Below are 15,299 nucleotides of genomic sequence, written 5' to 3' on the forward strand. Positions count from 1 at the left end.
CAAATGACAAAATCAATGTTTTTTGAGTGATAGTCACTCCTTGGGTTAGTAGGTATCCTATAGCCAAATTTGGTGGCAATTAGTTTATGAGTTATGACGGCACTCAAAACGAACAGAGCATTGATAGATAGATAGATAGATAGATAGATGGATGTAGTGTGGCATAGAAGCATTTTTCTTGTTACACTGTAATGGACCATTTCTAAAGAATTTGTTTACCAACGTGCCTCATGTGAAAGAATCAAGTCTTCCTTTTCTCTCATTCTGTCTTCATAGGCCAACAAAAGAGGTGACAGATATTTCATATCCAACTAAAGGAAGTAAAGGAAAATTTCAGCTCATTTCTGCATCACCATCATCAAATATAATATATTTAAATTACATGTAATATTACTAATAATATTACAATATAATGGTATAGTACAATATAGTAATACTTAATACTGATATTGTACGATGCTGATAATATAATGTATTGTATGTATATATATCTTGTGAGCCGCTCTGAGTCCCCTTCGAGGTGAGAAGGGTGGCATATAAATGCTGTAAATAAATAAATAAACAAACAAACACGCATCTTAATATTATAAATATTGTTTTCCTGCTTGAAAGACAATTCTTTAATAAACCATTACTAATTTTTAAATACCCAAATAATCCAGTGTATAAATCAGAACAGAGAAAAAACAAATAGCAACCACCCCATAATTACCTCAGTAATTAACCAATAATCAGTTTGAAGATGAGAAAACAGAAAATATGCAGAACACCTTTGAGGCTGCTTGAAAAGGCTATCTGTAAATAAAGATGAAAGATTTTCATCCATGTCTAGAAATAGTAACTACTGAAGTGCCCATTTTGATTTATGAAAGTAACTGTGATGTTAATTTTGAAACAAGTGTCTAAAAAGCCAAGAAGTAACATAAGTAACTCCTGGAGAACCACTTTATGGCTGGTGATGGAAGTCACAGGCTTCAAAGAAAAACAATGCTTAGCAAAAGCCCTGCTGCTTAGAGCAAAAGAGAACTAAAATGGGCTCTCTGACTACAGTATATTGTAGTAGATTCTTCTGAAGATATTTAAATTAGTTTTGAAGTACTCTTGGCATATGTATCACAAGCTACTTATCTGCCCTGAGGAAGAAACCTACTTCAATGCAATGCTATGTCACAGAACATAGCAAAAAAATGTCAAGAGCCAAAGATGTAAGGCACAAAAATCTATGTGGGATTGAGAGAAATAAAGAAGCACTGCTATCTTCCAATATAAAGTGAAATATCACTTATTAAACACTGGCATACTGAAACTGAATCTGGACTATCAATGTTTAATAAAGAGCTGTCTTCTGAATATTAAACATACACGCTACAACATATCTTTGGTGACCAAGATAACTAGGAATAAATAAGTACTGCAGAATTTGTAGACAACTAATAGTTTTGCAAATTGCTTTGCTACTTACCAGCCAAGGTGGTATTGGCTTTTTCATTGGCAGACTTCCCATCTTTGGACTCTTTAAGATAATAAAAGGACATGTCAGTAGTTGAAGCCATTAAGTATTGTCCTTGGCTTATTCAGAGAGAAATGAAACAAACGAGCCCTATTCAGGGAAGGGTTAAGTGGAATACGGAAGAGAGAAGAGCATGCTAGCTCTGTCACCTCTATTATATGCTGCGCACAAGAAGAGCATGGATCTGAAGTGGCTCTTTTTTTTCCTTCTCCTTAAGCTGTTTTGATTTTGAAAAATATTTTTGACACTTCAGGATACATTTAAAGCAAGTATGAGCAAGCTAATGCCTGCGGGCTGGACATGGGCCTTTGGGCTTAAGGCCGGCCCTTAAATTTTCCCCCATCCTCTGAGCATAAGGATGTGGCTGCCTGCCTTTCAGTCGCCATGTGCAAGCATGGCATCTGTCCCGTTGCTGGGAGATGCCTGGCACAAGGGAGGAGGCAGATGGCAGGCGAGGCAGCTCCAAAGCTGCCTCACCCGCCGCCTGCATCTCCCTTCTCCCAGCCTCAGGACAAGGTAAGGAGAAGCCCAACCTGGACAGAGAGGAAAGTGGTGGGCAAAGCAGCTTCAAAGCTGCCTCTCCCTTCTCCCAGCACCAGAATGAAGTGAGACCCTGTCCTGATGCTGGCAGAAGGAAGGCAGGGACCGAGGGACCTCCCAAGCCTCATCTTCCTCCCAGCATAAGGATGGAGCAAGCAGCCCCATTCTTATGGCAGGAGGAAAACCTGATAGTGATCTGCCCCTGGCCCTGCCCTCTCCCGGGCCCACCCAGTGCTCCTTCCTGGCCCAGCCCACCTAGCTAGGCCTGCAATGTGGCCCCAGGGCAAAAAAGTTTGCCCATGCTTGATCTAAAGACACAGCAAAAAGTAAGTCTGCTTATTGTAACCATGTTTCTTCAAGTGGTCATCTGTGAAATTTGCACCTGTGGTATTTCCTGCATCCACACAGCTGTCCAGGGTGTTCTTAAAGCTTGTTCAATTAGGAACTCCAGCCCTGCCCATCTCCACCAAGATATAATCAGGCAGCGGGGCTTGAGTCCTCGGTTCCATACCGTAAGCAGCAGCTGCATACTAAGGCATGATAAAATGCAGGGAGCATGGGCAGGTTGAGCGAATTTCACAGAAGACCACTCAAAGAAACAAGGTCAAAGGTAAACAACCTTACTTCCTTCTATGTGATCTCTGTAAAAGGTGCACCTGTGGTAGACTAGCGAGCTGTCCCATGGATGGTGGGCATCATGCCAGTACAGAAAAAAGAACTGCTCTCCCAAAAGCCACATGTGGTGACTTCCACAGCAGAGCGGTGTACGTAAAAAGCAAGGGCCCTGCGTACATCAAGATGTAGTGAACGCTCAAGAGGCACAGATGGGTCCAGAAACAAAGTGGGAAGAACAATGACTTGAGACATGTGAAATTGTGATGCAACCTTGGGTAGAAATGAAATGTCAGTATGGAGTACCACTTTATCCTTATGGAATCTGAGGTAAGGGTCAAAACCGATAGCCATTTAAAAGAATAGAGAACACTGCGTTGTTGCTGCTTTCGCATACAAAAGGAACTGAGGGCTCAAGCCCCGCTGCCTGATTATATCTTGGTGGGGTTGGAGTCCCTAATTGAACAAGCTTTAAGAACAATCCAAACAGCTGGGTGAACACAAAAAATATCACAGTTGCGTATTTCACAGAGACCATGTAGAAGAAGCACATCTCAGATAACAGATGAAATAACGTCAAATTCTATTTATTGGTATTACATTTTGAAAAATGCGTAAACCGCAAATTATTCTTCAAATAATTTATAATTAATCATTGCTTATTAATCTTTGGAACAGTCTGAATGGAGGGAAATTCTGCAACAGCAGTACAAACACACAAATGAGCACCCTTGTTTATGAAAGGACTCTCACATACAATTGACTGAACAGCAGACTACTTTTTCCACCTTCAAGCTTAAAACCACACATTACCTCACTTGGTGAAAGTAGTCTGTATTTTGTCTGGTATCGACTCAATTCTGCATTCAAACGATGAACTGTCATTTTCAGGCTGTCATTTTCATCCACTAGCTCCTGGGCCTGTTGTCTTAATGAAAGCAATTCTGCAAGTTCCTCTAAATTAAACAAAAATAAAGAGAGTCTAAGAACCATGGAAACAATTTGCTAAGTCTAAGAACTATAGAACCAATTTTCAAACATCCCATGTCTAACAAAATCTCAAAATGCTGTGAAATATTACTAGTCTAAGAATGTTGGAACTGCATAAAATACTGGCACAACAAGATGTGGATTTCAACCATTAATCATGGAGTTGAAGTCTGAAACATCCTGCGGACTCAAGGTGAAAGTCATTACTTTGGAACGATGTAATAAGTACAGAATCTACAATGTACTAATCTAGTAAAAAGACTTTCTTTTTCCCCACAATGCCCGTCTCTCAAAACAGCATCCTACACTGCCTAATAAATTGAACAGCAACACATACACACACATAATGTGTTTATAAAACTATACACATATGAAGGAGAAACATATGGCAGACACAAATCTGAAAGATTATACATCTGCATTCTCTTTTTAAATCCTCAAAATGTACATTTCTACAATTTAAACACAAATGGATGGAACAATATGCGAAACACTCATGAGCTTATCATGAAGTCTTTTAATTTACCAGAACTGTTTCTTTAATTTCTTTCTTAGGCATGGAAGGATCGAAGATAACCCCTAATAAACATTGATATTTTATGATATGCTTCTAAGATTTGAATTAAAGGTTGGGTGAGGACATTTCAACTGCTGCCATGAAGACTGGAGATATTATATTTCACAAGAATGCTTTCAAACAGATCTACAGAGAAAGATGATCTTGCAGCATGAAGAGAAACTTGTTTCTCCAGCAAGTCAGACAAATTTGCCTTCCCCACAATAAGAGATTTTCCTACCTGTATCATCCTAACCAGATATTGATTCGGAACACAAGACAGGGAATAAGCTCTGAGCAGAATGCGTGTGAATTCTTTTGTACACAGAAAGGAGACTGATTTCCTAACTCTACAGTGCATTAAATAATGGCTCATTGGGTATGCAACACTAGAGCTACTATCTTACAATTCAATTCATGTATGGACTCATGCCGTCTCCAGGGATTTGAACATGTTTCCATGGTCACAAATAAAGCATTTCACTAGCAAGGGCAACTTTTAGATACATAGACCATTTTCCATTTTCATGAGAATTCACATCAGGTTGCAATCCTCAGAACTCCCCATTATATGCTGCCTAAGGAAGATGGAAATTTCAATCCAACATTTGCAGAACCACATTTAAGTGATCCCTCAGCCAAATGTATAATGGGTTCACTCTTACCTTCACTGCGAGACTTCTGTGCAGTTTCTTTTCTATTGTCTTTCTCCAATTGCCGATTTTCTTTCTCCAGCTTCTTAACTTTCAATTGGAGTTCCTTCAATTGCTGCTTTGTCTCCTCGAGTTGTGAAAACAGAATCTGACTTGTGTTGCTCAACTGCCAATTTTCTTCTTTCAATTTCAGAAGCACTTCTCCTGGTGTTTTATGGAGTACTACCCATGCAATAGAATGGAAAATTGTTCAGTCACACAAATATTTAAGCCAGCTGATTAAAAAAACCCTGCTCTCCTAAGTATATTTGTCTACAAATATACTTCCCAGAAGAAAGACTTAGAATCATAGAGAACTGATGGCAACCAGGTAACTGATGCCAATGAAGGTATCTGCTGAAATCACTCTGCTCTGGAATGTTCTGAGAGAGTACCTATGCAGGAGTCTACCATATACCAAGCAGCTGTGGATAAGTCTACATAGGGACCATCAAATGAAGCACCCAAACATGAATCAAGGTACATGAAAAGCACTGCAGACTAACTCAAGTCAACCATAGCAGAGCAACTGATGAACCAACTTGAGAACACAGAAATGCTGGACCAGTCTAACAACCATAATATCAGACTACACAGAGAAGGCATTAAAATGCACAAGCATGTGGACAACTTCAACAAAAAGGAGGAAACCATGAAAATGAACAAAATCTGGCTACCAGTATTTTAAAAACTCTAAAATGAAAACATTAAATTAAGAAAAACAGGGGAATTCCAGACAACAATAAATCAGTGCCAGCTAACACCTCCCAACAAAGGATTCCCTCAGGCAGGAAGCAGCCATTAAGCACTAATTAAAGTGGCTAATTGCAACATTCACACCTGCCTCAAACAGACAAGGGTTTTTCTCCCACCCTGGACATTCCACAGATATATAAACCCCACTTTCCTAGTTTCCAACAGACCTCACAACCTCTCAGTATGCCTGCCATAGATGCAGGGGAAACATCAGGAGAGAATGCTTCTGGAATATGGCCATACAGCCCGGAAAACTCACAGCAACCCAGAAGATCTATGATTGTGCAAAAGCCATTTGTGTGATTCACAGAGACCACAACAAAGAATTAACAGCTACAGACCTGCTTACACAGGGAGGGGGTCCAGTTTAATGCACCATCAGTTTCTCCCCAATTTTTATATAATTTTATTTATTTATTTATTTATTTTTTGCATTTATTGACCGCCCCTCTCAGCCCGGAGGCGACTCGGGGCGGTGAACAACAACAAAAAAGGACGGTGTACAATAAATCAAGACAATACAAACCAGACGATACACACATAACAAATACTTATCCTAAAAATCCGCTTCATCAAGTCCAGGGGTCATAGCCAAAAATCATAGTCCTAGTCCGTTCCAGTGTCGTTCAGGATACATTCAGTTGAAGGCCTGCTCGAAGAGCCAGGTCTTCAGGCCCCTACGAAAGGCCATCAAGGAGGGCGCTTGTCTCACTTCAACAGGGAGGGTGTTCCACAGCCGGGGGGCCACCACCGAGAAGGCCCGCTCCCTCGTCCCCGCCAGACGTGCCTGTGAGGCCGGCGGGACCGAGAGAAGGGCCTCCCCGGATGATCTCAAGGCCCTCGTGGGCTCATAGGCCGAGATGCGGTCTGCCAGGTATTTTGGGCCGGAACCGTTTAGGGCTTTGTAGGATAACACCAGCACCTTAAATTGGGCCCGGTAGCGAATCGGCAGCCAGTGGAGCTGGGACAGCAGGGGCGTTGTATGCTCTCTGCGTCCTGCTCCCGTTAACAACATGGCTGCCGCGCGTTGGACTAGCTGAAGCTTCCGGGCCGTCTTCAAGGGCAGCCCCACGTAGAGAGCGTTGCAGTAGTCGAGGCGGGATGTGACCAAAGCATGTACCACCGTGGCCAAGTCAGACTTCCCAAGATACGGGCGCAGCTGGCGCACGAGCCTAAGCTGTGCAAATGCTCCCCTGGTCACCGCTGAAACCTGAGGCTCCAGGCTCAGCGATGAGTCCAGGGTCACACCCAAGCTGCGAACCTGCGCCTTCAAGGGGAGTGCGACCCCGTCCAGCACAGGCTGTAACCCTATACCCTGTTCGGCCTTGCGACTGACCAGGAGTACCTCTGTCTTGTCTGGATTTAGTTTCAGTTTGTTCGCCCTCATCCAGACCATTACAGCGGCCAGGCACCGGTTCAGGACTTCGACGGCCTCCTTAGTAGCAGGTGGGAAGGAGTGACAGAGTTGGACATCATCTGCGTACAGGTGACACCGCACCCCGAAACTCCGGATGATCTCACCCAGCGGCTTCATGTAGATGTTAAACAGCAAGGGGGACAAGATAGAACCCTGAGGAACGCCACAGATCAACGGCTGTGGCGCTGAACAGGAGTCCCCCAGCAACACCTTCTGAGTACGACCCTCCAGAAATGACTGGAGCCACTGCAAAGCAGTGCCCCCGAGACCCATCTCTGCAAGGCGCCCCAGAAGAATACCGTGGTCGACGGTATCGAAGGCCGCTGAGAGGTCCAGGAGCACCAACAGGGACACACTCCCCCTGTCTAGCTCCCGGCGCAGATCATCCACTAAGGCGACCAAGGCCGGAAAATACCTGATTGTGAATTTGTTTTGATGACCAGAAAACTTTTAATTAGCAGAACACTATCTCCTCCCAATAACTAAACTTCTTCATATTTCCAAAGATCATTTTTATATTAGAAAAACAAGTGTGTTCCACGAAAATAAATTGCAACTCTATTTATTATTGAATTTATTATTGAAGTGCTGTGCTCTGAAGCAAATATACAGGCCAATTTGTGAAACTGCCTAGAGAATGATGAAGACAAGACACAGGAAACCTCAGGTTTGCACTTTTACAGTTCCTCCTTGTTCACAATCTAGAATTAGATTTTAATTAGCCACAGTTTAGTGTTATCTCTAAATCCCAAACTATGGCTAATACAAACAAGACAATGTATTGTCAAAGGCCATCATGGCTGGAATCACTGGGTTGCTGTGAGGTTTTTGGGCTGTATCGCCATGCTCCAGTACCATCCTCTCCTCCATTTGCAGTAGGACAGAATGCTACTGGAACATGGTCATACAGCCCAAAAAAAACCCACAGTAACCTACAAACAAGACGGCTTTATAAACTATGTTTGGAAGTTGTCAAGTTTCCATCAACCACAAACTTGACAATTCACTCCAGTCAGTACAACACAAAAAGCAGAACTTCAATCTCAACTTCATAATTGTGCTAGAGGCAACCACGTTACAAGTTGAAGACATAGTAAGGTTTGTACCTGTGATGCTGTACCATGATTTTACTGATTAAAATCAGTCCTTAATATTCAATATCACACACCCTCACACACAAAGTTAGTACCTGGAGCTGGTGGTGGTTTTTCACTCAATGGATTGTCAGATGAGGTTCTTTCCGTCTATCAAGGAAAATAAAATAATTCAAGCTAAACTGTTATTGCTGCCCTCCTCTTCTAAAAAGGTTCTTTTGTAACCACTCTAAAAAGAATAGGCTGAACACTTAAAAAGTAATTTCTTGAAATTAGAATGTATATATCTTTTGTTCCTTTATTTTATTGAAACATTGATACAACATGAGCAAAAACAAGATTATAAACAAATGACATATGGAAGGAAGAAAAATCAAGAAAATTGAAAAAAGGTGGAGGAAAAAAAGGGAGGGCAAGTTGTTTGTAAGAATTATAAACTATTTATATTTTATTTTAACTTCACTAACCTCAGAAGCATATTACAGAATCATTTGCGGTCTACTGGTTTTTCAAAATGTAACACCAATAAAAAGAATAGAAACCACAAGGAAAAATATGTCTTCATAAAAGTTTGAATTCTACATACCATATTATACTCAAATATAAGCTAAAATTTTCAGCCCTTTTTTAGATTGAAAATGCCCCCCTTGGCTTATACTCAAGTCAAGGTTTTTTTATTATTATTTTACTCTGTTACTATTATTTTTATTACAATTATTATTTTACTCTATTATTATTATTATTATTATTATTACATTTAGTACATTGTTTTACTCTATTATTATTATTACATTTCCATTATTCTATTCTATTAGTATTATTATTATTATTAGTAGTAGTAGTAGTAGTACATTTCTCATTTTACTCTCTTATTATTGGAAAGATACATAAGCACATTTACATTGAAGGTTAGAATAATGGTTTAATCAGAGTTAGACAGTCTTATCCTAAATTACAGTTTTATGCAAATATTAAAAAACATGTAACCTATTAATGCCTCAAATAATGTAATTTTAATGGTATCTATTTTTATGTTGAAATTTACCAGTAGCTGTTGCATTTCCCACCCTCGGCTTATACTCGAGTCAGTAAGTTTTCCCAGTTTTTTTGTGGTAAATGTAGGTGCCTCGGCTTATATTCGAGTCGGTTTATACTTGAGTATATACAGTATTTCAAATCTAAACTATACATTTAAAGATGGGAAAATGTAGGACATGCTGTTGGAAAGGGTTTTTAAAAGAAGTTTTCCCTTGTAGATGAGACTTGCGTATCAAACCCTCTTTTAAATCCCCTTTTCTGCTTTAAAGGGCAGTTTTGGATAGAACGTAATGCAGGCAGCTCACTATTGAATGAAAGCATATTCTGCTGTCACCCATTTTGGGTGTGATTATATATTTGTTCCAAATACAGAAGGAACTGAACTCAATATAAACTCAATCTACATTTCAGGAAAGCCAGCCAGAATAAATCTGGTTTTAACTACTTCACAGTGATGCCTTGAGCATAAAGGGAACAGAAAAAAGGCCAAGAATGCTCTTACGGGCTTCATGGAGAAAGGTGAAATGAAAATAGGCAGGCAAGCAGATCTTTAAATTCATTTTTTCAACAATCAATTTGAACATCTTTATGCTGATCTTACCTTCACATTTGGCCCTGAGTGGTCAAGCTCTGTAAAAAAAAGAGAGATGATAAGATATTGCAGGTTGTTAAACAACAAACAAACAACACACACATTTTTGAAGCATTCTAAGGTAAGGGAGAAGAAATACAGCAGACTAAGTTTTAAAACTGAAGCTTTAACTTCCTTCCTATTTATTTTTCTTTCTCTTTGACATGAATTCACCCATTAAGCATTTCATTTGTTTGTTAGTAATAACTCCAATTAACATTGAATTAATGGAAATTAAATATAACACCATTCTACGTACAGGGAAATTATTGTTTCCATTCAATGTTTGATGTTGTGTCTTATGTCTGTTATAACAGACTGTGCTCTTTCTTTAATTTTAATTTGTTAAGTTACAATTCATATTTTTATGTTGGGTTGTATACATTTTGTTAATATGGATGTATTGTTGACTATTATTATTATTATTATTATTATTATTATTATTATTATTATTATTATTTCAATTAAACTCAACAAAGATCTGCATAGTTAAAGCAATGGTATTTCCCATAGTAACCTATGGATGTGAGAGCTGGAACATAAGGAAGGCTGAGCGAAGGAAGGTAGGCTCTTTTGAACTGTGGTGCTGGAGGAAAATTCTGAGAGTGCCTTGGACCATGAGAAGATCAACACATGCAACTGCAAAAAAGTTTCTTCAGAATATAGAGTGACATTTATACTTGTTCCAATAACAGAAGGTTCCTTATTTTGTAGCAATCTTAAAAAGTATATTTAGCTCAATATGCTTAGTTTAGCACAAATTTGTGCTAAACTTGCTAAAATTAGAAGCAGAGGGGGAAGGGCTGGACCACATGAACACATTGGAAGCCAACAGGCGCACACATATCATTGTTTCCTACACATTATGTGAGCCCAAACTACCTATTAAAAAAAACCTATTTAGGGCTTCTAAATGCATCAATTACTGTGGCTGGAAATGGAGGGAAGGAGGATGGAGTGCAAAGAAAGAGGGGAAATGGCGCAATTACTTTGTCCTCCAGTATATAGCTATAAACAGTTTGGATTTTGGTCTTGTAGCAAAACACAGCGATACAGCCTAGTCAGGGATTGTATGAGAGGAAGAAAAAAATGCCTTTTATTCCATCCTCTTTTTCAAAGCACCTCTCTCATTTACACAAGTCCTACACCACCCAGGTTGGCTGAAGCCATGAACAAAAGCATATCTTTCAAGGGGTGAGGACACATTTTGTTGCACATTCCACATATGAGTGAAGATTCCAGAATGCTTACTTTTGAAAATGGTACACCAATAAGGTAAAAAAAAAAGTAAATCTACCTTCCACCTGAACATTTGGATGAATGAGATGAGTAGGTTCATTAACAGAAAAATCAACTTCTTCGCCATCAGCACTAGAAGATACTGGGAGATCTTGCTAAACAAAAAAAAAATGCAATATAATTTAGACAGATGTGGGCAAGGCAATGCTTCTGAAACATGGCCATAAAGCCCGGAAAACTCACAGCAATCTAGTTTATAAATCCACAGCCTTGCTGAAGAACAACATGCATGATGAGGTACAAGAACACAGATCATGTACTAAAAATACAAATTAATGGCACATAAATCCAAATACACAAATAGCAAGAGTTCCTTCTCTGCTGCTCCATTAATCTGAAACTCTCCCACCTCATCTATCTCTAAGATAGAGCTTATTATCACCATTGTTTCATCTTTTTCTCATGTATGAGATGGTGACAGCAAGCATAAAACTTGCAATGTCTATAAAAGGAAGCCTGCATTTTTATAGTTCAGTATGCATGTTAAGTAGTATGTCTTACACAGCCAAGATAATGTCACTTACCAAGCTCTACACACACACACACACAGCATTGCCTAGAATAGCTTCCAGTTTTCACCCATACCAAGATAAGGCAGAAGATAAGAACCATATTAAGACTGTCAACCAACTGAAAAAATATAAGAAATTACATTTGTTACCATTTGAGCTGACAACAATGTGCACCTGAAAACTTACCTTTTTAACTTTCTGTGGAACAGCATATAATGCCTTGCTGCTAACGCTTTCTGTTGTATCAGTACTCTGATGGACTGGATCTCGTTCTTTTTCTGTGTCTGATGCATATGTATCCATGTCTTCATCATCACAGCAACTGGCAGATACTTCAAAAGACTGCACAGCACTCCTTTCATCACCATCACGTTTCCAGCTTGGACTGCAAGCAGAAAACACAGTCAGCAAACCTCCAAATTGACTTTTATCTTGGAAACTATTTCTGGATCTGTAGCAACAATTTTTGACATAAATTCTAATGTTTGAAAAGGTCCAATTCCAGTAAGGATTCGAAAGAATCTGCTGTCATTGTGTTGCACTCTATTACAGCTTTGTTACAACTCCTCAAAAAACGATGGATGTGTAAGCTTTATAAGGTTTGAATGTGTGTACTTCTGCTGTTTCTCCTCTTCTTTCACAACTTGAAAGTCAAAAGTTTCTCCTTTTATTTTATTCTAACACTGACTATATTCCCTGCGGCATCCAAACAGAACAAACCACCTTTTCTTTGTACCATGATTGCAATAATTCATAAGTTCTTCAAATGATAGTTTAAGGAAACACAGTTTCTCGAGTGATAGCATCATGAAGAATGTGTGGCTGTACAGAATGTTCACAGGCTGAAAGCAAATGTCTCAAGGTTCTGGTGGATAATGTTGCACAGTGGGAGAAAAGACCATTGACATTTATAGGACCTAGTAGTGCAGTGTTTCTCAACCCTCTTAATGCCGCGACCCCTTAATACAGTTCCTCATGTTGTGGTGACCCCACAACCATAACATTATTTTTGTTGCTACTTCATAACTGTAATTTTGCTACTATTATGAATTGTGATGTAAATATCTGACATGCAGGATGTATTTTCATTCAGTGGACCAAATTTGGCACAAATACCTGATACGGCCAAATTTGAATATTGGTGGGGTTGGGGGGGGGGGTTCACTTGTCATTTGGAAGTTGTAGTTGCTGGGATTTATAGTTCACCTACAATCAAAGAGCATTCTGAACTCCACCAATGATGGAATTGAGTCAAAGTTTGCACACAGAACTTCTATGACCAACAGAAAATATTGAAAGGGTTTGGTGGGCATTGACCTTGAGTTTTGGAGTTGTAGTTCACCTACATCCAGAGAGCACTGTAGTCTCAAAAATAAAGAATCTAGACCAAACTTGGCACGAATACTCAATATGCCCACAGATAGGGTTTGGGAGAAATAGACCTTGATGTTTGGGAGTTATAGTTACTGGGATTTATAGTTCACCTACAATCTAAGGGCATTCTAAGTCCCACCAATGATAGAATTGGGCCAAACTTTCCACACCGAACCCCCATGACCAACACAAAATAATGTGTTTTCTGATGGTCTCTGGCAACCTCTCTGACACCCCCTCGCGTCCCCCAGTGGTCTCAACCCCAAAGCTAAGAAACACTGTAGTAGTGGGTCTTTACTCGTAGGAAGCCAGGATAAAGTATTCCGATTGTTCATTTCTTCACAACAGAATCACAGCAAGTTTTGAGACTAAAACCTTATGCTTTTAATATCTGGCATATAAAAAGGAAGATGGGGGATACACATGCCATCTTGCTCACATTTATCATTATATCTGAAGTGAGCCATAAAGTCGAATGATTAGACTCTTGTCACTAAAGGCAAAAAGTGTTCTTTTCCAACAGTTCTAACTGTCAAAACATGTAACATATCCTACCCCATTCGCAGCTCAGTGACTGTGGCATATGGCTGAATATAGTTCTCTCGATCCTGTAAACTACTGGCATCACTTTCAGAAAGAGAGCGCTGACGAGGCTGAGGGATGGCAACGGTCCGCCCAGTCAGAGTTGTCACAAGAATAGCCGCTGCCAATGCAGATCTATTAAGTACAGCAATTAAAATGGATTATTTGAAGCATTTCCTACTGATCAACACTTTAGCAGGGGTTTAATATCACTTTGTCAGGAGCTTAAACATAAAATTATATAATTGTACAATTGCCTCATATATCTATATAAAGCAGAGCATTCCCCTTATTGGCTTCTGGAAAGCAGCCCTGAAAACATTTCCTGATATATTTTATACCAAGCTATGCCATTGTACACAGGAATTCCTGAATTGTAGATTTAAGACACATTACAGCAACTCCATTGTGCATACCAAGCTTCATGCAAACTGTGGTCTCTCCCTTGTATTTGATATGGCAGGAGGGAAACAATTAAACACAGTGAAGACCACATGAATGAAAAATACTGAAAACCCATGATTACCTATGAATCTAAGGTATGGATGCCAAGCATAAACAAGTTCAATGTTTACTAGAAAAGTACAAATAAAACCCATGGTAGGCCATGTTCTAATCAGAGACTACTCATACACACCTGTCTTTGTCTAAGAAGTAATCAATAAGTAGACCAAGAATGAGGACTATGCCCATGTCCTTTTCCAACGTCACAACGACTTCTAGATTTTCTTAATCCAGATATTACTTAACACCAGAACTTGACTTGTATAGAGGAGTTCTATGCATGGAGAAGACGTTTTATACATGTCTGATCTAGGAAGGGGGGAGGGGAGATGGCCATTGATCTTGACAACAGAACTAATTATAATATTAAGGAACTATCATGGGATAGTGTGTTCATGCATTGCACTACAGTTTAACCCGTTCTGCCTAGTGTAGTTGGTTAAACCGCTGAGCAGCTGAACTTGCTGACCGAAAGGTCGGTGGTTCAAATTCAGGTGAGCTTCTGCTGTTAGCTTCAGTTTTTGCCAACCTAGCACTTCGAAAACATGCAAATGTGAGTAGATCAATAGGTACTGCCTTGGCGGGAAGGTAACAGTGCTCCATGCAGTCATGCCGGCCACATGACATTGGAGGTGCCTACAGACAATGGTGGCTCTTTGGCTTAGAAATGGAGATGAGACGGACACGACTAGATTTAAGGTCAGGGTAAACCATTACCTTTACTATATTATGTTAGATGGTAAGGATGTTTAGGAATGTGCTTGAAGAGTCAACATCAGATGTAGAAAAATGGGGAATTTACACATGAATGGCGACTAGAGAAAAATGAATATAGCATGTGCTCTAAGCATGACATGATGGAAGTCTTGGAAAAAATCAAAAAGGAGAACAGTTGAGAAGGAGGGAGCTCAAAATGGTAGAACGTGTTTTTTGTTATTACTAGTTCTTTAGTAGTTAATAAAGAGCAGATGTGTTTATGGACCAGAAGAAAAAGATTTAGAACCGTCATATGAAGAATTTGGAGGAGGAGGATTCAACTGTGATCCTGTCAACATACCCTACAGATCCTACGAATAATGGAACACCACAAGCGGTAGTTAGAGTATTATCACCATGGTGGGAATCACATACCCTACATTACAGCAATCAGTTAAGCATACAATATCTGTCAAGGAGCTCATGGATGAAAGAG

The 15,299-nt window shown here is 39.7% G+C and overlaps 1 protein-coding gene across 5 annotated transcripts in view; it reads right to left on the reverse strand.

Annotated features, from left to right (window-relative positions):
* Positions 1–15,299, reverse strand: part of CEP89 (centrosomal protein 89) — a 91,693-nt gene that overhangs the window by 66,648 nt on the left and 9,746 nt on the right. For all 5 annotated transcript variants that reach the window (XM_067471102.1, XM_067471104.1, XM_067471101.1 and 2 more), the window contains 9 exons: positions 13,577–13,738; positions 11,834–12,032; positions 11,134–11,230; positions 9,807–9,835; positions 8,263–8,317; positions 4,874–5,083; positions 3,476–3,618; positions 1,463–1,513; positions 228–311 (listed from right to left, as the gene is read on the reverse strand). In XM_067471102.1, the coding sequence (XP_067327203.1) occupies positions 228–311; positions 1,463–1,513; positions 3,476–3,618; positions 4,874–5,083; positions 8,263–8,317; positions 9,807–9,835; positions 11,134–11,230; positions 11,834–12,032; positions 13,577–13,738 (1,030 nt within the window). The remainder of the gene's footprint in view (positions 1–227; positions 312–1,462; positions 1,514–3,475; positions 3,619–4,873; positions 5,084–8,262; positions 8,318–9,806; positions 9,836–11,133; positions 11,231–11,833; positions 12,033–13,576; positions 13,739–15,299) is intronic.

The sequence above is a fragment of the Anolis sagrei genome, chromosome 8 (assembly GCF_037176765.1).
Source record: "Anolis sagrei isolate rAnoSag1 chromosome 8, rAnoSag1.mat, whole genome shotgun sequence".
In the NCBI taxonomy this organism is placed as follows: Eukaryota; Metazoa; Chordata; class Lepidosauria; order Squamata; family Dactyloidae; genus Anolis; species Anolis sagrei.